The 24,733-nt window shown below is 39.1% G+C and overlaps 1 protein-coding gene and 1 non-coding gene across 2 annotated transcripts in view; both read left to right on the top strand.

Annotated features, from left to right (window-relative positions):
- Positions 1-2,957: 2,957 nt before the first annotated feature.
- Positions 2,958-24,733, top strand: part of GTF2A1 (general transcription factor IIA subunit 1) — a 34,670-nt gene continuing 12,894 nt past the window's right edge. Inside the window, exons 1-6 of the mRNA XM_068965471.1 lie at positions 2,958-3,016; positions 7,008-7,109; positions 14,824-15,028; positions 16,667-16,731; positions 22,857-22,932; positions 24,102-24,235. Of these exons, the coding sequence (XP_068821572.1) occupies positions 2,987-3,016; positions 7,008-7,109; positions 14,824-15,028; positions 16,667-16,731; positions 22,857-22,932; positions 24,102-24,235 (612 nt within the window). The 5' untranslated portion in view covers positions 2,958-2,986. The remainder of the gene's footprint in view (positions 3,017-7,007; positions 7,110-14,823; positions 15,029-16,666; positions 16,732-22,856; positions 22,933-24,101; positions 24,236-24,733) is intronic.
- On the top strand, positions 15,680-15,823 carry LOC138074771 (small nucleolar RNA SNORA79). The gene has a single exon (XR_011144581.1). It is a non-coding gene; the product is annotated as a small nucleolar RNA SNORA79 (small nucleolar RNA).

Here is a 24,733-nt window from a genome sequence, read left to right on the forward strand (position 1 = left end):
ACATATACCTATTGTGATTGAAGGCCTATTATAGCTAAATGAATATTGGAAAACAATTAATTGGAATGGAATCCATGATGGTTTCTTAGATGCTAGTCATGGGAGAGGAGCAGTGGTGAAGTGTGCCGTGCTCAGTTGCCTTCCACTCTGTGCAAAGTCATGGATGATAGCCCGCCAGGCTCCTCCGTCTGTGGAACTTTCCAGGCAAGAATGCTGCAGTGGATTGCCATGCCCTTCTCCAGGGGATCTTCCCAACCAGGGACCAAAGGCGCGTCTCCTGCATTGGCAGCAAGATTCTTTACCACTGAGTCACTTGGGTAAATATGAATCAAGGTATTATTGTAATGTAGAGTATGTAAAAGGAGGTTGATGCAGAGCCTCCAGGGAGTCTGAAGGTCTTAAATGGAGACCTGGACTGTTTTCCGCCTTTTTAATCCAGTCACTGTATTCTATTATTTTACAGGTCAGATCCAGCCAGAGAACAACTGTCATCAATTCCTTTAAGGAATAATTCTGTGGCAAATAAATCTCATAAATTCTTCCCCATGCCCTATCTGCAATGATCTTAATTTTAACTGCAGAACACTTTTCATTCAAGAACATGAAGCAAAAAAGAAAATGAGGTGACAAGTGAGGGATTCCACAGGCAAACACAGTATTATATTTATATAAGGCACCAGCAAGTCTTCTTAAAATAGAAATGGAAAGTATTGGTTAGTATTTTTTCCGGTTAAAGGTCACCTGACATTTAAATGAACTACAAATGGTGACAGAATCATAATTTTATATAATGTATAAAGAACACTAAAGGAAATCAACCCTGAATGTTCACTGGAAGGACTGATGCTGAAGCTGAAACTCCAACGCTTTGGCCACCTGATGCGAAGAGCCAATTCATTGCAAAAGACTCTGATGCTGGGAAAGATGGAAGGCAGTAGAAGGGGACGACATCACCGACTCAATGGACATGAGTTTGAGCAAGCTCCAGGAGATGAAGGATATGCCGCAATCCATGGGGTTGCAAAGAGTCAGACACAACTGAGTGGCTGAACAACATAAAGAACACTATCATTTTCTGTGATTTATTTTTTTCCTTATGATGGTCCCAAACAGGCAACTGCAGGGAACTGAGAAGCAAGTGAGGTTCCTCCAATATGGCCTTAGAGACTATATAACTTTGACATTTTGTTTTGCTTTGCCTTTTGAGGATAAACTCCCTCATTTGTCCAGACTGCATTCCCTGCCTCTGGAAATTCCCTATGGACAAAAAAATCAGGTACTGTTAAGTTCCACCTTTTAAAACATAGAACATTCTCTGTTGTGTGAAATGCTGCTATAAAGGCCGGTGATTAGCTTCCACAGAGTAGGTCAAATGTCTATTGAGCTGCACCCCAAGACAAGAACATTTTCTGCCCGCTCTTGAGCAGCAACAGGCCCTATCAGTTACTGGGGATCAGAGGCCCAGTATTCCGGATGTTAACATGCCTTGGCCACGTGGAGTCACTGAACTGGGGCAACGTTTTTAAAAACTGGTGGGACTTGTGCAGTCATAATCCCGGTGATCCGTTTTGGGTTGGAGAGGGATGGGGTGGCTTTTTCCACTGCCTTGAGAAGTCATTTAAAGTACGTGGGATAGTAGGGCCCGGTCCTTTGGGAAACTTGAAACCCAGAGGATGTACCCGCGGAGACAACTCATCTGGCTTCAGGTGTCATTGATTCAGGAATGTGTTAAGGTGGGGAGGGGGGTGGTGTGGCAAATCAACTTTCATCCCTTTTAGGAACTTGGTACAATTCTGCAAGCTAAAGACTCAGGCCAGGCGAGAGGTGCCCACACCTCCGAACGTGGCATCTGAGCTGAGCTCCTCTTCAGAGATGACTCCGCATTTGAACCTCTGCCCACGGTCCGAGCGCCCGCGGGCGACGGGGTGGGGCACGTGACCGGCTCTCCTCCGCGGCCATGCCTAGTGGGGCGACGGCCACTGTCCCTTCCACATCTTCGAGCCCCTGCAGGGCCGGACGGCGTATAGACACCCTTCAGGAGGCGGTCCCCCAGCTAGCTCTGGACTACAAGGTTAACAGCACTCACGCCTTTTCTCCGGCAACGGTTAGCGAGCCCCTATATCCTGAAGCCGGAGAAGGAAATGGCAACCCACTCCAGTATTCTTGCCCGGAAAATCCCACGGACTGAGGCGCCTGGTGGGCTTACAGTCCACCGGGTCGCAAAGATACGGACACGACCGTACCACCTCTCTTTACTTCACTATTCCGAAGCAGCGGCCCGAAACTTCCGCCTGGGTGCCGACCACGTGATCACGCGAGACTTGGGGAGGCGGCGGGTCTTCACAACTTTAAGTCGGCCCCGCCCCTCACGACGCCCTCCACAGGGCTCGACAACGAGGCCTGCGGCGGCCTCCGCCCCGGCGCGCCTGCGCACGCGGCTCTCGCGGTGTTCTCGCGCTCGGCCCCGCCCACCGCTGCCCCCGCCCTTTCCGCCCCTCCCTCCCCCCCTCCGCCCTGTCTCTCGGCGGCGGCGGCGGCGGCGGCGACGGCTCGCGCAGCTCGTTGGCTCACTATATAAAGGGGAGAAGCGGGCGGACCGGACGGCTGGAGCTGCAGCCGGTGGCGGCGGCGGCGCGGGGAGCGGCGACTGGTGGTGGTTTCCCTCCTTGGCGCGGGGGTGGGGAGCGGGCAACGCCCCCCGGGACCCCTGAAGGGTCGTGGCTTTTTTTTTTTTTTTTTAAAGGGCGATTCTCGAGTTTTTTTTAGCTCCGGGAGGACTCCCCCTCCCTTCGTCCTCCCCTTCCTCCTCTCGCCGCTCCCCTCTCCTCCGTCAGGATCCGATTTTGTTTGAAAGATTTTCCCCTCAGTTTTGCGGTGGCTTGGGTCACCCTCGAGTGTTTTTTTTTTTTCCCTCTCTTTCGTTTTGTTTTCATCTTGTTTCCTCGGGGTGGCCCCCCCCCCACTCTTGTTTGTGTTGTGTGTGGAAATGGCGAACTCGGCAAATACAAACACCGTGGTAAGGACGTGGTTCGGTGGCCGGCGGGGGCTTCGTTCAGGCGGCGAGCAACGGCCGGACCGGGCGGGGGCGGGGACGGCGGCGACTCCCTGGCCTCGACTCTCCTCAGCCGCCCGCGCGCGGCCGCCGCTTCCCGCCTCGGGCGGCGCGGGCCGGGGCGGCGGGGCGCGGGGGGTGGTGGGGGGCGGGCGCCGAGGCTCGCGGAGGGGGCGCCGGCGGCGGGGAGGGCTGGGGCGCCGGCCGGGCCTGGGGCCGCCGCGGGGCGGTTGGGCCGGGGCGAGCGCGCGGTCCCGGCCCTGGACTCCCCCTGCCGCCAGGAGGGGAGGGCAGGAGGGGAGCCGCCGCTTCTCTACCACCCCCCTCGCCCGCCCGCCCCCGAACCGGCAGGAGAAGGGGCTCCCCGCGAGCCGTCTCAAAAAAAAAACCGGCGTCTGGAGGAGCCGGGCTAGTCCCCCCTCAAGACCCACCGCGATCCACTGTTAACGCGGTGGAAGGCGAATGGCTACTCTGGGGGTTACTCTGAGGTGGTCTGGCGGTTGTGCTTAGGGAGCCTTCACTGGGGCCATTTTATGTATTATTTAAAAAAAAAAAAAAAAAGACGAAGGTTGAAAAGCACTTATTTCGGTTCCTTCCGAATCGGTAAAATGGCGAAGGGGAAGCAACCCCCAACGTCGTATATACCTCCGACTAGCAAAAGCACCAAAACAAAACAAAGCCTCCAGTGGTCCAAAGTGCCCCGCTTTCGCCTTGAAATCTGCCTACTTGCCACCGGTGGTACCTTTTTTTTTTCTTTTTTCCTTACTTGCGATCACGTAGGTTTGCAAAAAGCAGTCACATAAATAACCTTGTCTGTCAGTCAACAACGCAGTGTGATCACGAGTCCACCCCCACTCTCTTTTATTTTTATTTTAACAATAAAACACGTTTCTGCCCGGTCCCAAACGCAGACCAGCCCCGCGGCAGCCCGGCCCCGTACCGTTGACGACTCGGGTCGATCCATCATGGCTGCGGCCGCTTACCCTGCTTTTCAGTCCCTGAGCCTTGTGGTCCTCCTCCCTTTGGCTGCCCTGTTTATATAGAGCCATTGCCGCTCTCTAATATAGACTCTGCCAGGATGGGAAGGTGCTTTTCAGGCCTACGTCACCGCCTCTCCATTTAAACACCAGATCCGGCTTTAAATAGTGAGAGCTGCTGAGAGCGGGGCTGGGAGGTGCGTGCTCCCGAGGCGAGAGGCAGGCGCGTGCAGAGCTCACTTTTTATTTCTAGGTCCTTTTCTGTCTACTGTAATTTCGTGCCCAGTCGGGGCGGCCTTCGCAGCCGCAAGTTTTTGTTTGGACGCAGCAGCTGGGATTTGCCGGTCTTTATTAGGGGAGAATAGACTTGCCGTCTCTCCTTTTTATTTTTGTTTTTAAAAACAATTTTAAGCTCAGATGTCTAATCGTTTCTGTATTTAAGAAGGTACATGCATTATTGTCAGTTTTTTTTAAAAAAAGCTTTAACTGCTAGCTGTAGAGGGTTTGATTTTTGTAGTATTTTTTTCACCGAGCATTCAGGACATATTAGAAATACAGCTGCTAATATTTCATCATGCTTTCCTGTAATAAATGTTTGAGACACACACCTTTTCAAAGAAATAGAGAAGTGCCTAAACCTTCGACGTAGGGTCTTATGTCTACAGTACAGTAGTTGTTAGGGGAATTGTGAGTAATGTGAAGAGGCTTAGTGCAAACTGGGTATTAAAAAATTAAAGTTCTAAGTAGACTGTTTTTGCTGCATTGGATGTTCATATGGTATCCCGTGTAGAAATTAATCCAGTTTATTTTCCAGTATTGTACTAGGAACTAACACTTTTGAAAGAAATTCTTTGTTACTTAATGACGCTAATGGCCCTTTAATTCACGAGTTTGGAATATCTGGTATTTGAAAACCAGGACAAACCTCAATTACTGTGTATTCCATAAAAGGCAGAAACTGGTTCAAGTAAAGTTTAGTATTTTAAATAATAATTTGGAAATTGCTTTTTTCAGATATTGCCTGTGTACTCGCATACTTGGAAAGACAGCAGTAATTTGGGTGCTTTTAAACTCCTGAACAATTTAAAATTCTCTGTGTACTTAATGATGAATACACATTTCCCTTTAACTATAGTGCATACAAATGCATTAAGTGGTCAGGTTGTGGGTTAATTAAAGCAGAAAAACAAAATATTAAAGCAGGATCGTTTCATTAACTAGGGAGTGCCAGAAGAAGGCACATTGTACCAATAAATGGGCAGATACCCAAGCAGAATATTTTTAGGGATGACTAACTTCAGAAACATTACAGTTATTTTGCTGAAAAATTAATTTATGTCGTCAATATGACATTTATACTACCAATTTAAAATTACATTGCATCTTTATAATGCTTTGAATCATTGGTTAAAAAAACTTTATAAATGTATTTTTGTAATTCAGTAGTTGAATCACTATAGATCAAGTAATATCCATAGTCAGACTTTCCTTGTTTATAGAATCAGACATTTTAAGGAGATATTGTAGAGATGACAGAAGTCACTTGAATAATTTTAGTTCACAGAGACAGATTTGGCAAAATAGTAAGTGGAACAGCAAAGGTGAGAACTTGGATACATTGTTCTTCTGTTGCATTGAAAGGGAACAAACAGATTTTAATGGTTGAGGTAAGTTATATAGAGGAACATACTTGTATTTTTGGCTGGACAAAGACACATTAAGAGATTTCCCCTGTGATAACAGTATTGCTGATGGAGATGCTAATAAAACTTTTCTATTTGAGGTTTGTTTATAAGAGCAAACCTTTGGTTTTATTGGGTAGCAGTAACTTTTACCTTAAGCAAGATAAAAAGGGCAAATAATGACAAAGCATTGAAAGAAAAAGGCTGTTAATAGCTTTGTGTGATAATGGATAGAATTTATAACAAGGTAACTCTTGACAGCAATCTTCCTTTTGTCCAACATCTTAAAAATAGGATATGGGTTGGGCAAATTGTTCTGTCTCTTACTTTTTGGTTTTTTAAAAATATATACTTTTGAAGTGCTTTCACATCTATTCTCATTTTATTTTTTGGCAACCTTCTGAAAGCTCCCCCCTCCCGCCCCCCACCAGTAATGCCAACAATAACAGTTATAATAATAGGTTGAAAAATAAGTATCAAGGCTGCTCAGTATTCTGTTCTATAGTGTCATCTGGGCAGCTGTTTGGTTTTAGTCTCTCAGTCATGTCCGACTCTTTGAGACCTCATGAACCCACCAGACTCCTCTATCCATGGGATTTCCCAGACAAGAATACTGGAGTGGGTTGCCATTTCCTTCTCTGGGCAGTAGTAGGAGAGAAATCCTGGAAAAGAGATCATTGTGCCTTGTTCCTCTGAGACTGAGACCTGTTATTGTGGTTATAGGAAAGGCTTTATGGTATAATTTAAAGGTACAGACTGGGTAACAAAAGCCAAAATCAGGTGATTTTAAATGTGAATACTCATTAACTTTAAAATTACTGCCAGGCAAATGATCACAGAACATAAGACTCTCTGAATTCTTAAGAGGGAGATGAGGTTAGGAGATATAATGGGTTAAACTAAGCAAGGAATAATAAAAACCAGGCATAGCAACCAGTAATACTATATTGTTGGGTCCCATTGACTGTTGTGACTGTAACAACATAGAAATTATAACTGAAAATTGTGTGGGCCTTCTATGTGTAATGATCTTCTCGGTTAAATATGAATTGTATTAAATGGTCATAAAACTTTTGTTACAGTATGCAGTCATCAAGTCATTCAGTTTAACTAAGGCAAATGATCTTTTTACAATGACCATTCCTTTAAACTTACATCTTCTAAAATAAGTTTTAGAGAGTTAGAAAAGTGACTATTGTGTTAATTTGTTTTGAATTTGTAAAAACATGTTACCTATTTTAAAATGTGGGAAACAGTCTTTTTCAACAATCTTAAATTTTTATTTTCCCTTTAAAGCCTAAGTTATACAGATCTGTGATTGAAGATGTTATTAATGATGTGAGAGACATCTTTTTGGATGATGGAGTCGATGAACAAGTTCTGATGGAACTAAAAACTGTGAGTTTGCCTTTTTTTTTTCTTTTTTAACACTCTTCATTCAAAAACTATACTCCCATTTTTTTTTCATATGATGACCATTTGACTTTGTTGCAGGAGGCGGTGTAATTATGTGAAGGGTGCTCGTTTTGAATACCAGTTCTACCATACATTCTTCCTCTGACCTTAGGCAAACCACTTATATTTCAGTTTCCGTATATGTCAGATGGGAGTTCATAGTACTTACCTTTTAGGTTTGTTTTGAGGATTAAATGTAATAACTATCTGAAGTGTTTAGCACAGTGCCTGGCGATAGTATTAGCTGTTATTAGTGGGCAGTTTCATTTATGGTCTAATAACTTCATATTTACATTCCTGTAAGGTTTTGTTTTCCTTTTTTTTGTCTCAATGTATGGATATTCTAAAATGTGTATGCTGTAGAGATTGAGCAAGTGCTTGATCAGTTTCACATTCTGGAGTCAGATTTTCTCTATGGGCCAAGTATTTGGTTTATCGTATATCCTAGTTTGGGAGCTCCTTTTCTCTTAGATTTATGTGGATTTAAGCAGAAAAATACAGATATTTTTATTTTATGTTTGTGTTTTCTTATTGCTCTAATGAGTCGTGAAATCAAGGAGTATTTTTACCTTACTGCTCAGAACTGTGATTCTCAAAATATGGTCCGTGGACTTTCCCACAGGCTCTTCCAAGGGATCAGTGAGGTGGAGCAATGCCCAAGTCTGAATAATCACAGTATGTCTCTCACATTTCCAGTAAAAGTTGTATTACATGAAAAAAGTGACCAGTTAAACTTGAAACTCAAATGAACAAGTGCTATTCCTTGAAATAACTGCTCCATATGCAGCAGAAGTGCATTATGCATGCTTCATATTTTGATGCGCTGACTGTTAAAAATATGCTTACTTTTAAGGTTGAGATAAGATCATTGTTGATATTAAGATATTCAGTTGTTTGATATTCCGTAGTGAGATGTGTTAACATCGGCCTATCTGCATACTACACTGAACTCGCATTTTCCAAATGACCAATGCATGATGTTGCAAAATCCCTTCAAAGTTAAAGATAAATGAATGGATTTTAATCTAAGAATATGAAAAGTTAATTAGTATGTGGTCTCACATAGTACATTGCAGCTAACCTTTAAGAAACCATTACTTAAAATACTTCTTCCTTTCCCAGCTACTTAGCTGTGGGAAGACAGATTTTCTTAATATACGTCAGTGAAAACAAAGTGAATGCAGAAGCAGATGAGAGAATCCAACTATTTTCCTTTAAGCCATTTCTCACTAAATTTTATTTGGAAGACATGGTTATTTTCATTGAAAGTATTTATGTTAACATATAATGGATACATGTTACTTTTAAGTAAGTAAAAGTTTTTTAAAAATCTTATTTAAAATTTTGTAAAAGCTCATTGAGGGACTTGCTTGGTGGTCCAGTGGCTAAGACTCCATGCTTTCAATGCAGGAGGCCAGGGTTTGATCCCTGGTCAGGGAACTAGGTCCCACATGCGGCAGCTAAGTGTTCACGTGTAGCGATTGAAGAGTGCACATTCCACAACAAGGGTGGAATATCTCGTGTGCAGCAACTAAGACCCAGTGCAGCCGAGTAAATAAATAATTTTTTATTTTTAAAGCTCATTGAGGTCCTCATTAATTTGTGAAAATGATAAAGGAGCCTGAGACCAAAGAGTTTTAAAACTGCTGGCTTAGAGACTGGAAATTGAACTCCTTTAGAGCTATGTATAAATAAGAAATCACAGTTAGTGAATGCTATGTAGCACTTGTTGTGGTCTTATTTATCCATTCAACAGAAGTGTGGAGGCTGCAATTTAGCAACTTATAAATTTAAATAAAGCAAATCTCACTTGTATTGTGGTGATGAATATATCTTAGAATATTGCAGCATCTGTAGGCAGCTTCTGTAGGGTTTTCATTAAAAGTCTCCCCATGTGAGGGAGGGAAAATACAAGTTTGAATGAGACGAGGAAACATTTATTTACCTTAGGAGAAATGTGATGGTTACTGCAAGTGAAGAGTAGGTATCTAAAAATATAAGAATGCCAACTCTGAGATAGGAGTTGGAAGAATAGCAATGGAAATTGCTCAAACACATAAAGTAAGTATCTCAGGGATATGAATAAGAAGAATATAAACTTATTTTGATTTCTTAGTGTTTTTTGGAATGAATATTTTACAAATTATTTTATAACCCTTAAGATGATGTAGTTCTGTGACCTTATGTAGAAGATACAGCATTTTTAGGTGTAGAAAATTAGTCCCAAAGGCTTTAATTTACCCTTGGTCAAACTAGTGGTCAATCCAAGTTGTTATCTGCTCTAGCTTTTCACAGTCTCGGATTGATATTTTGCTACTGGTCCCAGTTAGAATCAAGGCGTTATCTTCAAACAGAATGAACTCTCTTTGAGACCAAATAGCTCCACCTACATTTTTAGTACATAGGATTTTACATATATGTGCTCACATACTTGCAGATATATGTACGTATATTATAAAAGTAGTATATATATATATATATATATATATATATGCTCTATAGGTTATGCACTGACTTTTTGTTTGTTTAGTGCTTAGCTTAATATGACAAAAATAGCCTTATTTTGAATTCCAAGCCTCTACCACAATGCTTGGTGTATGTGATTGGCATTCAGTAAATATTTACTTAAGCAACTTAATAACAAATGTTGCTCCAGAATCTAACTGAAAAAAGTATTATAATGTTTTTGTTGCTTTTTAAATGGGACATACTCTTCTATTCTGGATTGTAGCTGAACTTAAATATAAAACTGTTAGGCTGAAATGAGTTTGCATTATTTTAATTCTCTGCACTAAATTTCTTCCAGATCTCATTAGAGTTTACAGAATGTGCCCTAGTTTTAACAGTTTTGACAGCCAGCATTACCCAGTAGAACTTTCTGTGATGATGCAAATATTCTATAATCTTTGCTCTCCAGTATAGTAATCACTGGCCACATGTGGCTATTAAAGCACTTGAAATATGGTTAGTGGAACTGAAGAACTGAAGTTTATTTAGTTACAATTAATATCACTTTAAACCATCACATACAGCTACTGTATTGGACCTCTTAGGTTTGAATATTCTTGCTAATGAAAACTAACAATGTTTCATATTCTGTGGCTTATAAAGGACTTGTCATTAGCTCTGTCCTCTTTCTCACCCTTTTATGGTATTTGACAAACTTTTATCAAAAACTTCCATGCAGCTGTGAAGGATACAGTGGTGTATTAGATTGTAAATTAAGATGAGTAATGAGAGTGCCTGTAATTTGAAGTTTAGCTAGATAATACAGGAAAGGACCTCCTGCATTAAAAAATTCAACCTGATTCCTGAGGTTATTAACAGTATGGGTCTCCTTTAATGTATAAATTATAGGAGATAGAAAAGACACATGAAATGTAGTGTTGATTTTCTTTCTTTTCTAGTTGAAGTGTAGTTGATCTACAACACTATTAGTTCTAGGTCTACAACATAGTGACTCAGGATTTCTATACAGTTCAAAATGATCACCACTGGAATTTCATTAAATCTATATTTGAATATAAATTGGGTTTTCGGTTGGTGAATGACTACAGGTGGGAATGACAGTCTAGAAATCTTCTTCAAAGAAAGTGAAAAAATTATCCTGATTTCTAAACTGTCAGACCCATCCCTGTCCAAGTACTGTGGGAGAGAGAAAACACGGACCCTTTTCTTAGCAGAACAAAGTGAGAAGAATTCCTCAATTGGAAACAAACCTGAAGTAGTTAATCTTCCCCTACATCTGTTTTCTCATCCTTGGGACTGCTGACATTTTGGTCCTGTTAATTATTTGCTGTAGAAGGCTATTTATTGTTGGAATTTAGCAGCATAACTGATCTCTGCCCACTAGATGCCAGTAGCACCCCTTAGTTCTAACAACCAAAAGTACTTCCAGACATTGCCAGATGTCCCCCAGGCAAAAGGGGCAAAACCATGCCAATTGAGAACCACCACTGTAAATATTCTCTGGTTCTATATAAATACTTGTTGAACAGTGATCTACTGTTCTGTCTTTTGACCTTGGGGAAAGCTCTGTTCCCCAACGTCATTTCTACAGAGCCCTAAAATACATTTATTTTATGTTTTGTCCAGAAGCTAGATGTTTCTGTGAGAAGAGGAAAATCCCTCAGAATTTCTAGCCCAGCATACTGCCAAGAAGCAGTAGCTCTGATCACATTTTATAGATCAAAAAATAAGACTCAGAGGGAATAAATAGCTGATCGTTTAGTTTAGCTAGTGATAGAGACTTGAGCCTTTTGTGTCCAGATAAGGAAGGCACCAAAGATGTGACTAGACCTGCTCTGATAGCAGCAGCACAGTTTAAAGATTAGAAATTTGGACCCAAGAGCTGGACTTGGGTGAAGCAGGCAAGGTCCTAGAGTCCAAAACTTAAACTTGATGTTTAAAGGACATTGATTCTCAGGTTCCCGTGTTCCTGACTCCATGTCTGGGAAGACTGGAGGCAGATTGCCTGGATTGTACTGTGGTTTTGCTATTAGCTGGTGATCTTGGAAAAGATGCCTAATTTCTTGTTCCTCAGGTTCTTTTTCTGTGCAAAGGAGATGATGATAATGTCTATTTTAAAGAATTTTTGTGAAAAATGAGTTGGTACACATAAAGTACTTAACAGGTGCACATTAAGCTCAGTATTAGTCTAGTAAACATGATCCTCAAATGCATATCCAAATCATTTTGGGAACAGAAAATGAATTTTCTCCATGTCTAATTTCAGAGACCTGGTGAAGATGGCTGAAGAAGGACTGCCAGAAATAATAACTATGCTGTTGGGGGAAAAATGTACTATGAAAATGAGAAGAGAGTTCTTTATATTTTCTAAGCTAGCTGAATAAATAGCAAACAATTCAGTATTCTTGGTAGTCTTCAGGAGTATTAATATGATTATTGTTGCCACAAGAGTATTACATTATTTATAAAATATTTTAATAGATAAAATTGTTTAAAGATGAAATTGGAGAGAAACAGAAAACATTCAAATAATTCGAACTCTGTGATATTATAAGCTTAATGCTAAATATTTGTATGGTATTATTTTTCACAGTACCTAGAACAGTATCTGATACTTAGTAAATATGTATTCTCAGTGACCTGCTACTCCAACATCCTCTTCCTTTGCTCCCCCCAAAAGCAGCTGGAAGTGTGTGCTTCCGTGTTTGCTTGTCATGAATAGTGGCCATCTTTGGCATATAGGAAGCTACAGGAATGTTATTTCCTGTACACTTCCTGTGGTAATATCCTGTAAATAAAGAGTTATTCTGCCTAAAATGTCAGCAACATCTTTATCGAGAAACTACCGTAAAAAACAATAGTTTATTTTCCATTATCTTCTTTGAAATTAATACTAAATTTGTTAAGTTCTTAGTCATTTTGTTAGGTCCTGAATAAGACATAGTCTTTGTCCTGAGGGAGTTCATAGTTTAATAGAGAAGGAAGATTTAGTGCAAAAAGTGTATCAATACAGATATCTCTAAGGTAGTGATTTTTTTTTTCCCAACTATGACTTTGCGTTCTTCAGGGAATTGTGTGCCAGTCATAAAGCAGTAGTTTACAAAGGTTTAGACATGAGATATGTACGCTATATTCAGGGAACTGCAGGTAGTTTGAAAAAAAGACTGCAAGTTATAGTAGTTGGAGAAGTTAGCATAATAACTGCTTGAAGGAGCTGCATCTTTAGAATGAGAAGGATTCTCTGGGGTGCTAGTTAAAAGGCAGAGTTTTGGATTTCTGCCTCAGAGAATCTCACTTGATAGTGGAACAGTCTAACATTTAAAAAGAAAAATTTGCATTTACCCAAAAAAACCCACCCTAAATTAACAATTAAAAATGCATTAATGGGTTGTAGTCTGCAGTTTTTAAAGTATTGGTTTATACACTAAATGAATTTAGTGTACATAATAACCTGGACAGGTTGTTTGAACAGATTCCTGGCTCTACCTTCAGAGTTGCTGATTTGATGGGGGTTCAGGAGGGGGCCCTTAGAATTGGTATGTCTTAACAAGTTCCCAGGTGATACTGATGCTGTTGGTCTAGGACCACTGATTTATAGAGGATAAATGGGAAGGACAAGTTTGCACTAAAATATTGAGTCTCTAAGGACAAGGATTTTTGTCATATTTGTTCACTCTGTTCTCTGTGCCAGTAACAGTGTAGCATATGAGAGATACCCAGTAATTATGTGTAGGATGTATGATTTGAAGCAGGAAGCTCAGTTAGCTTATCATTAACACTTTGCAGTAATACTGATGGGAGGAAAGGACTTGAACCTGGGACCATAATAGTAGGGATAGATTGGAATAATGCTTTGGAAGGGAAATCAACAGGGATAATAGGGTGTCAGGGTAGATTTGGACTCACAGATCATTGTCTTGAGAGGCTAGATGAGAAGTGGTAAACAGCACTTAGCACATAATGTGTATTCATTAATATTTGCCTTTATCGTGGAAACTTCATTGAATCAAGGGGACAGGATTACAGTGAGGAGACCAACTGGAGGTGTTAAAACTGAAGCTTTAAATTTAGAAAATTATGGTAAAGACTTGTATCTTAAAACATTTAATTAATAGTACTTTTTTTCAACCTTGATTTCGGCCTACAAGAAGCAAGGTTTTGTGTTAGAGCAGAGCAAAGTGTCGACAGTTTGGGTGATAGACTTGTTTGGGAGGCTTACTATGTAGCCTTACTGCATCATACATTTAGAGTGTATCTTACACTGTATAGTGTATTTTATTCAATGTCTAAGCCTATTTTGTGTTTTGAAGCCTCACATGAGTTAGACAATATCCGAAGAGCAGATCCTAGGGGAGAAAACAAAGTATCAGGATTAAATTTGATGTGTATGTTTAAGGAATGGTTTGCAACTTTCTTGGGTAATTTTTTGTAAGTGCTCTATAGATTGAGCATTGAACCTTGTAGAGAGGAAATGTATTTGGGAGAAGGATGAAATAGTTGTAAATATTTTCTTACTTTTTTGCCCACTTTTTTTTTTCCTTCATCACAGAAACTGTCCTAGGGTTAGATGAGAAAATAGAAGTGGTTAAGCAAAAAAGGATTGTCAATCCTTGTCATAATGAAAAGAGGGAAGGGAATTTCAAGAAGTGTGGAGGTTTGAGAATACCTTTGAAAGTATATTAAGAATTCTTTTCCCTTATATAGGATTGGACAGATAGAAAAGTGGATTTTTCTAACTTGAAAACTGCCTTTATAGTGTTTCTCATAGTTCAAAGAAAGATGGATTTGTGTTTTACATGTTATTTAAAAGGAAAGAAAGATTTCCATAAAATAGATAATGATTTGATATTAAAAAGGATGATTTTTGATTGCAGAAAAATTGCTTATATGAAACTGGTAAATAAGGAATTACTATACAAAGTTTGTTGAAGATATGTAAAGAAAAGAATTCTTCAGTAGCAAAATAAGTAGCAAAAAGCAGCAAAAATGAGGTTTGATGCTTTAGAGATTGGTTTTCATAGTTGTATATACACTTGGGTCAGAATTAGAGATTTGCTTGCAGGTTTTGTGGTTTTATCAGTTTTGAAAATGGAAGAATTTTATAAACAGACTAATAAAGTATGTTTTATCCCCATGTCCAGATCTTCCCTGACTCTTACTTAGAAATCTTTAATGTTCTTTGCTTCAGTTATGGGAGAATAAACTAATGCAGTCTAGGGCAGTAGATGGATTTCATTCAGAAGAGCAGCAGCTTTTATTGCAAGTTCAACAGCAACATCAACCCCAGCAGCAGCAGCATCATCACCATCACCACCATCAGCAAGCTCAGCCTCAGCAGACAGTGCCTCAGCAAGCACAGGCCCAGCAGGTCCTTATTCCTGCTTCACAGCAAGGTGAGACTGGATAATCTACAGCTTGGAAGTGAAAGCTGTCCTTTTCAAAGAAGAGAAATACTCTGCGTGACTCCTTTCTGTTGGCTGAGGGGTTGTATCTGTGTGTATCTATATATACGATGTGGGTCCTATTTGTGTAATAATGAGTAATTCACTAACAGAAGCCTAAAATGATATTTAGGTAAGTATATTAATACTTTGAGAAGGCTACACAATGGTGAAGTACTTATAGACTGTGTCCATAGTGCTTTTGTATTGTGCAAGTCATTTTAAAGATTTTGTTTCATTGAAGCCTCTTAAAGGCTTTGTGAAATAGCTCTTAAAAATCACAAGTGAGGAAAACCTGGGCCCTGAAAAGTCTTGGAAGCTTTATCCTCTACATGGAGTATTTTCTGTCATGACAAAACAGTTCACTTGTAAAACTTCCTGGGCATTCAGTTATGTAAATCAGAGAGGAGAATGAAGGTAAGATGAAAGCTTCATTTTAAGGTAACTGTTTTACTCATTTGCCTCACCTGAGAGTTTATATGAGACTGAAAATTGATATTGATGCATATTAGAAATGTTTATTTTACTGTTTGTATCAAATAAGACAATATTTGATCTTATTCTGTACCTTATACTAAGTAACTTTGTCCTTTTAATTTTTTTTGATGACTGTTCCTCCTATTGCCTTCAGGTCTGGCACTGGGATTTTAGGTCATCATAAATTAAAATCTGATTTTCTTCACTCAGAGAATATTAGGATAATGGAATTATCTGTTTATTCTCTGAAATTTGCGGAATCAAACACCTAGTTCCTTTTATATCAGCATAAGTATTATTGCCATTATTTATGGGTTGTGTGTTTTTTCAAGCTGAAGAAAGTAAGATTCTAGAAACTGTCAGATTGGGAGAAAAAGATTTTTAAAAGCTAAATTATAACTTCTTGAGTTCACTCTGAATGAGTTAATAACACATTCAACAGTAATATATTAATGATATGGTTAATGCTGAGTTGGCAAGACAGTATTAAATTTTCCAATTTAAGAATGTACAGAGGGCTTCCTTGGTGGCTCAGTGGTTAAGAATCCACCTGCCAGTGCGGGAGCCACGGGTTCAGTCCCTAATCCGGGAAGATCCACACATGTGGCGGAGCACTGAAGCCTGTGCACCAGCCATGACTGTTGAGCCTCTGCTCTAGAGCCTGGGAGCCGCAGCTACTTAGGCCGCACCCCCTAGAGCCCATGCTCCCAACAGGAAAAGCCACCACAATGAAAGCCTGCATGCTGCAGCTGGAGAGCAACCTCTGCTCACCACAGCTGGAGAAAAGTCCGCATAGCAACGAAGACCCAGCATAGCCAAAAATAAACATATATTTCTGTGTATTTTTAAAAACAATTTTATCTTTAGGAGGTATCTCATTGCTCTGTGTTTCCAAGGTCCCTTGTATTCTTAGGTATTTGTTAACTCAAATCTTTTAAATTGTGGTTTACAGTAGAAGGAGGGTATATCACAGCTGTTACTTACCAAAGAAGTTTATAACATTCTGAGATAGCAAATGTTTGGACAGCATGAAAAAAATTTCAGTGTGGTATAGCCTTCTTATGAAATAGCCTCATCGTCCATTGTCGTTATGTGTCCTTATGTTTTTTATAGCTGCAGCACCACAAGTTATTGTTCCTGATTCTAAGCTGATACAACATATGAATGCATCAAACATGGTAAGACTCAGAACACAGTTCTTTGCTTGGCTCTATCCTAGTCCAGGTTGTGATTATGCTGGAGTATGCTGTGTATTAACATCTTGAAGTTTTATTCAAGACTTGAGCAAAATACCTGTTTTGCTTGGTTTCCTAAGTATTAGATTTAATAGCAAATCCAAAGTTTAGCTTGATACTTAAGACAATTAGGGTTCATAAAATTACATAATTTTTTGTTGAAAATACCAAAAGGATGATGCTTTGTGGGAGCTATTTTTTGAAGATAGGTTTAGGGGACCTACCAAACATTATGCCAAGTATAGTTATGTTTCAGAAGATCTATTAACTGAAAGAGGTTAGGAATGCTAAGAATTATAAATGTTTTTTAATGAAAATAAACTGTTTAAATAAAGATACCTAGTATCTTTAAGATCAGACATTTACAAATTCTCCTCTGATTTAACCGTAGCATTGCCTAGTAAGTTTTATTACAGTATATAAATTGCTGTTTTAAAATGCATTTTAACCAATTGAGTTTATTATACGTAGACTTGATATTTCTAAGGGATAGCCACTGAACTTCATAAGTCCTCAAATTGTTGCATTTCACTCAGCACATAAAGTGTATCCCATCGGATGTAATATAGTATAACTATAAAACTGAAAGAAACATTAAAATAAAGTTGAATTACCATAGTTCCAGCATTTCCTTATAGATGGCTTTTCTTTTGTTTAAAATACACAGACTGTTAGTGGTATCTCAGCTCTGGCACTCCATTCTTAAATTCAACCAAATCTTTTTATTAGGTAAGAATCATTATTTTAAATAACATCTCTTAGTTTAGTGCTATCTATGAGATTTTCTTTTCTGATCCAATTTTTTTTTTTAGTGAAGAAGCAATTAAAAAAAATCAGTTTCTATGATTTTGTGAATGATGAGCAGTGAACCTTGATCATTTGTGTTTTATAAGACATACAGGAAGCAATGCTTACATACCAGATAGATTGCCGGGGTCCAGCCCCGGTGGATCCAGGGAATTCGAAGCGGGGATGGAGTCAGCATCTGGGAAAGGACTATTTAATTAGAAATATAAAGAGAGATTAGGGAAGAAAAGTATAGTAGGAAAATTGGTGGAGAAAAGAGGCTGAATAACTTGGTTTACGTGAAAAGCTAATAAAACCTCGAGACGAGGTTTGCACCATCTATGTAGGCCACTGGCGCCCGCTTGAATAGTGGAGGGTGCCCCGCCTTGGGCTCCCTCTTGCGTGGGTCTTAGAAGCTAGGGCAAGTAAGTAGACATGGTGAGCCTCCACGCCCCAGATGGAAATTCAGCCAGAAAAGAAGGAGAAAAGACCACACAGGGGAAACCAGTCTTTGCAGTGACTGGCCCCTCCTTTATTATTCAGAAAGCTTTCTATACTTTTGGTTGTACATAGAGATCAATGGATAATACAAAATTATGCAGCGTCAGCAGCCCTGACTCTTATCGAGACCAGGCTTTCTCTCTGCATAGCTAGCTATATACACAAGTCTTAGGTGATTTATATCATCTTCTGGCCAGGAGGCCAGTTAACATTTTACAGCCCTTTTCTGATAAGGGTCTGTCAGCCGGAAAACTTACTTGCTCTTAAAAGTGTTGTTCTTCCCAAAGTCTGTTGCCACTCTCAGAAAGCACTAATTAAGGTTACATTCTTACATAGCAAGGACACAGCGATTTATAACAAAGAAAGAGGAGTACAGTGATTTATAACGAAGAGAAAGTTCACTAACTCAAAAGTCTAGTGTTGCTAACATCAAAACCACTATATTTCTTTTTCTGTATCCCAATTACATTGATTAATATCCTCCAGGTACCTCAAAGATAAAGAATGGGGAGGCCTGGCAGCAGTCATTGACTCAACAGTGAAACCCATCACCAATATAATTTTTAGCTCTTTAGAAGAGGCTCTATATCTTTAAGATGTTTTAAGCTTCATGCCTCTCGCTGTTGGGGGGCTATAAACAATCACAAGTTGTAAAAGTCTCTAACTGTCAGGCAAGTTAGAGAGCCATCAGAGGGATTTGAGCTGAAATATTCCTTTCATGTGCAGGAGACCAGTTGGAGCTCTAAGTTAACTTTTTCCAGAGAAAGGTGGTCGGGGATAGCCCCCTGTAATGTCAGAAGAGTATAGTATATCAGACAGTAAACAGACAGATTTTGGTTTCGGGGTAGATGCTCAGGCAGAGGACCCCTTGAGACCTGACTCGCCTTGCCTGTCGGGTCTCCCCGCATGACCTTGTCATGGGTGGGATCTCCCGTGCTGGCTCCCGGCAACAGATAACTTCTATCTATTGATATATATCAGCCTTAACACGTGTATAACTTTACAGAATTTTCCACTTCTGTATGATAGAAATTGAAATTTTTAAACACAAAAAATTGAGACTATTTGTACTTCTAGTTCAGGTTGCCAGAGTCAGTTATTTTGGGTAAAAATCACAAAAGTCCATTGCTGTTGATTCTAACACATAGTTTTGTTGTTTTTTAAAAAATTTCCTTTCAAGTTTCAGGCACCAAAATTTCTTTTTAACCTCCACTCTTAAAAATAAACCTCAGGTTTTCCTGGTGGTCCAGTGGTTGGGAATTTGCCTGCCAGTATAGGGCACACAGATTTGATCCCTGGTCCAGGATTTCCACATGCCGTGGGGCAGGTAGCCTTGTGCTCTAGAGCCCATGAGCCACAACTGCTGAAGCCCACACACCCTAGAGCCTGTGCTGTGCAGCGGGACAAGCCACTGCAGTGAGAATCCTGCACACTGCAACTAGAGAATAGCCCCCACTCAGCAACTAGAGAAAGCCTGCTTGCAGCAATGAAGAGCCAGTGCAGCCAAAAATAAAATTTAAAAAAAAGTTCTAACCAGAAAAGTTTCACTGTAGGATCCATATTATAGTTGGTACTATTGAGGCTGTTTCCTAGGGAATAACTTGTATAATTATAAAACAGAAAGTTTGGCAGAATCACTTGTAGTAGGCCCATCTAATTATGAAGAATTTTTAGTGTTGTGGGAAAGAATTTTGAATTAAAATTGTCTTTAAAAGGACTAGCAAAATAATGGCCCATCTCGGATTAGTTGTGTCTCCTTGATTCTAAAGAGCATATGTATTTAAACAGATCATAGGTCAGACTTCAATCAATAAAATGTGTTAGCATTTATATATATTTCAGCATTTTACTTGTTTTCAGTTAGTGTTTGTTCCATGTGTTTCTCATGTTCTAAAATGTAATCAGTATAGGCTCTTACAAATAAAAGTTTTTTGGATTTTTATATGTTTACATTACTATTCCTGATTCAGAGAGATCCATTAAAAAGTTTGATTTTAAAAAAAATCTAATAGCTCTTTGTGCATTGGAAATGAACATATTGAAGAGTTATGTAATTTCATGAGATATGAAATACTGATAATGTATTTGGTAGAAGGCTATTTCAGGGAACTTAGGAAATAGGACCTTATATCAAACTAGTTTTGCAGGTTCTCTTCATGAAATTATTGCTCAAATGCATTATTCATGTTAGGGCCTTTTCACAAGATACAGGAACGAACTTTTAGCAGACATTAAAAAGATGGTTTGTGTATGATGTATGTCTGTATACTCAGTTGCTCAGTCATGTCTGACTATTTGTGACCCCATGGGCTGTTGCCTACCAGGCTCCTCTGTCCATGGAATGAATTCTCCAGGCATAAAAATACTGGAGTGGGTTGCTATTTCCTACTCCTGGGGATCTTCTCAACCCAGCAATTGAATCCGCATCTCTTGTGTCTCCTGCACTGGCAGGTAGATTCTTTAGCGCTGCGCCACCTGAGAAGCCCATGTATATGATACATCACAACAGATATTTATAGCAACTTGAATGTGCAGAGGTATGCAGGTGGTTATTGTGTCATGTATGCTATAAGGAAAATGGTAGGTCAGTTTGCTAGTAGAGTGAGATCTGTTAATCTTAAATTGTGAATTATAACATTTAACATTCCTAAATAATATTTCTCAATACTGAGTGGTTTTTGTATAATCCTTAAATTTAATTACTTTTCATTTGCTTATATAGGCAAGATTTATTTAAATCTTTCATTTATTTAATAAAATGAAATGCAGAAGCTGCATTTTATAAAGAGAACGTGGCAAGCTGTAGCTGAATTTGGAGGATATCATGGGAATTTCAGGCTTGAGATATAAAGATTACTTAGGACTGTCAAATGGCAACAAGCATGTTTTCTTGGAAGGCTGTTTCTAGAGCCTGCCTCGATAGTTACATCATTAACCTACTTCAGTATAATTTTCCAAGAGTTGTTGGCTTCTTGAAGATTAGCATCTCCAAAGCAGTTAATGTTTATTTCTTGAAGTATGTTCAAATAAAAGTGTTAGTCACTCTTTGCAACCTGTCTGACTCTTTGCAACCCCATGGACTGTAGCCCACCAGGCTTCTCTGTCCATGGGATTCTCCAGGCAAGAGTACTGGAGTGGGTGATGAATCCCTTCCCCAGGGGATCTTCCCAAACCCTAGTCTCCTGCAGTGCAGGCAGATTGGTGAACATTCTAAAGGAATTCTCCCTTGATTACCTAACCTGTGTTGTCCCTGCACTGGCCCCCAGAGGGAGTGGAGGGTGGTAAGTACTCACATAAAAGTGTTTATAAAAATGTATTCATTAGATTGTATATATGAGCTTGGTACTTAAAGAAGGTTGAAGTGTGCTTCATGCTAAGTCGCTTTGGTCATGTCCAACTCTTTGTGACCTCATGGACTATATGTAGCCCACCAGGCTCCTTTATCCGTGGGATTCTCCAGGCAAGAATACTGGGGTGTATTTCCACTCCTGCCACCAGGGGATCTTCCCAACTCAGGGATCAAACCCCTTTCTCCTGTGGCTCGTGCACTGCAGATGGATTCTTTACCACTGAGCCACCAGAAGCCCCAAAAAAGGTTGAAGGAGAGGAGGGGGGGAAACAACTGCTTTGTAGTTTTATAGTTACAGTATAGTGAGATACATGGAAATGGGCTTCCCAGGTTTCACTAGTGGTAAAGCGCCTGCCTGCTAGTGCAGGAGAATTAAGAGATGAGGGTTTGATCTTTGGGTCTGGAAGATCCCCTGGAAGAGGGCGTGGCAACCCCTCCCAATATTCTTGCCTGGAGAATCCCCATGGACAGAGGAGCCTGGTGGGTTACAGAGTTGCCAAGAGGTTGGACATGACTCTAGTGACAGCATGCATGCGTTTACATAGAAATACTTAGAGCTCAGGATTTTTCTTTTTTTTTTTTAACAAAAAGGAAAAACAGTAAAAATGTATAATTCTTTTGGCGGAAAGCGGAGAAATCTCTTGAAGCAGTAAATCAAGAATTTATCCTGGATTTAAAAACATTCAGAGTATGTAATTCCATGTATATTTTGTAGCTTAAAGTCAGAAAGTAACTGCATTTTAAAATGCAGAAATTACTTTTTGTGACTCAAGATTTTTAAGGTATTTTTTTATATTACTAAAACTATTAGTAATATATGTTTCACCTTGATAATGCCAGTGTTGTCACCTTATGCCATAAGTATATCTTCATTTCAGAAATCTTCGTATTCTTAATTTATACCATAGTTAACAGCTCTCTATAAAGAAAATCTTTTATCAGAAGATTGCAATTCTTAGAGATGCCAGCTAAGAATTGCAATCTTCTGATAAAAGATTTTCTTTAGAGACTTAATTATGGTATAAATTAAGAATATTAGGATTTCTGAAATGAAGATATACTTATGCCACTAGTACATTAATTGGCAATAAGAAATTGGGGGTAAGGAAATAGAGTAAGAAAGAAATAATGGAATGGATATTTTATTTATTGTACAGCATTGTTAGTGTGGGTTAGAGTTCCTTAGCGTACATTCTCTAGGAGCAGAGAACCTCCTAATTATATTATTCTGCATAATTGCTTGAAATAATTAGGTAAGATATTTAGGCTCTTTGGTCTTTATTATACCATTTTATTAATTGGGAGGTAGTCTTACTGCCAGAACTTTTCATTTTAATATATTCTAAATGAAACTTTAAATACGATTAATATATGCCAGAGGTAAACTGAGGTGCTGTTATGCACATACATATTTTGATTGTTTTCTTTTCAGAGTGCTGCTGCTACAGCTGCAACCTTGGCACTCCCTGCTGGTGTGACTCCTGTTCAACAGATATTAACAAATTCAGGTAAATAGAAATAACTGAACTGTTACTTACTCAACTCAGAATATGGTACCATCTAGTCTTAGTTTTGTCTTCCTTGAAAGACAGAAAATTGTAATACTTCTTTTACCATTTGGCTTATGTTGTTAAAATAAGATGATTTGAGGACTGTAGCATATTAAACCATAGTCACTGCTGAGGATGCAGTAAAGAAGATGAGACTTGCACTTGAACTTTTGATCCATGAATGAAATCCTGTTTCTTGAATAAAGTATGATTATCTAGAATGCTTATTTCACTTGGTCTTTTTTCTAAATGCATTTAACCTGCGAAATAATTAAAGTTTTACTTAAATTTAATTTAAAACCTGTCAAATTAAGCTTAATTTGTTTGAACTAGTTTGTGGCATTAAACTAAATCCTATAGTACCTTACTATAAAATAGCAAAATTTATTGCATTCTAATAGTATCTCTCTATAGGCTGGCAAAATTTACTTCTGACAATAATGTTTGAAGAATTTATTTATCTGAATTTTAAGAATTTTCTTTGTAATCTTAATTATGCAATTTCTTGTTATTTTGTTAATTTCTTAATTTTTGAAGAAGAAACTTAGGAGCTTATCTTGCTGCATATTTTAATGAAATATAATTGCTTGCTACTTAATTCAAGATTGTGACTTATGTAAAACAATATTTTAGAGGGATTTTGCATAAGCCAATCATACAGTGTTTTATGGCATTGATAATTGGTTCAGCAAACTCTTTTTTTCATGTTGAAACTAAGTTAATGCAATGCTTTGGTTCAAGATATTAATGCTTTATTATACTTTTGTTTCTTTAAAGCTTTAAAAATGAACAGCCCCTGAAATGTTTAGTCTTCATTGTTCTTTCATGACTTGTCAGTAAAGATAATTTATGCTTTTAATCAATTCATAACCTGTTGTTAAAACTTTGTTGGAAAACAGCATTATCAGAAAAACAAAGTATTTTAAGCAATGTATTTCAGCATATCTGGAAGTCACAGAAGGTGAGGATTATAGTTTACTGTGTATAGATGACAGCCCTTAATAATACTGTTAATTTTCTTAGTAATTTCTGACATTCACTATGGGCTGTCATTCACTATAAATTTGTTTTATTTTGAGGTGGTCACTGCTGAAGTGGTAACTTGGAATGCATACTTTTTGCTTTAGGCCAAATTCTACAAGTGGTCAGAGCAGCCAATGGTGCCCAGTATATCTTTCAGCCTCAGCAGTCAGTGGTTCTGCAGCAACAGGTTATACCACAAATGCAGCCTGGTGGAGTACAAGCTCCTGTTATACAGCAGGTAAAAGTCTTTTAAGTTCTGACCACCATGGGGTTCTTTTGTCTTCTGGGTGCTTCCCATTCCTTTTTCCACAGCTGTATCTATACATATTCTTAGAGTCTTCTCCAATACTACACAACCTGTCATTCTGAATTTCTCCTGTACACTTCACAGCTTAAGTTAGATTCAGTGTGTTTGACTAAATTGTTATCACTATTAATGCCTTCTCCTCTCCCCCGACCCCACCTTCCTTTTTATATGTGGCACCACTCTCCATCCAGCCTCCTAAGCTAGTTACTCAGGATTCATTCAACACACATTTATTGGGTGGCTGTGTATCAGGGTCTTTGCAAGAGACTAAAGACTTAGGAGCTTAGGAGTGAACAAAGCAGGAACTCGTCTAGTTTCATGGCGCCTTTGTATTATCTGGAAAGGGGTACATGGACTCCTTTCTTTTGCTTACCTCTAATATCTAAGGTACCATGAAATTCTACCAATTCTTAATAGTTCTTTTTTTCA

This window comes from Capricornis sumatraensis, chromosome 2 (assembly GCF_032405125.1).
Source record: "Capricornis sumatraensis isolate serow.1 chromosome 2, serow.2, whole genome shotgun sequence".
Classification (NCBI taxonomy): Eukaryota; Metazoa; Chordata; class Mammalia; order Artiodactyla; family Bovidae; genus Capricornis; species Capricornis sumatraensis.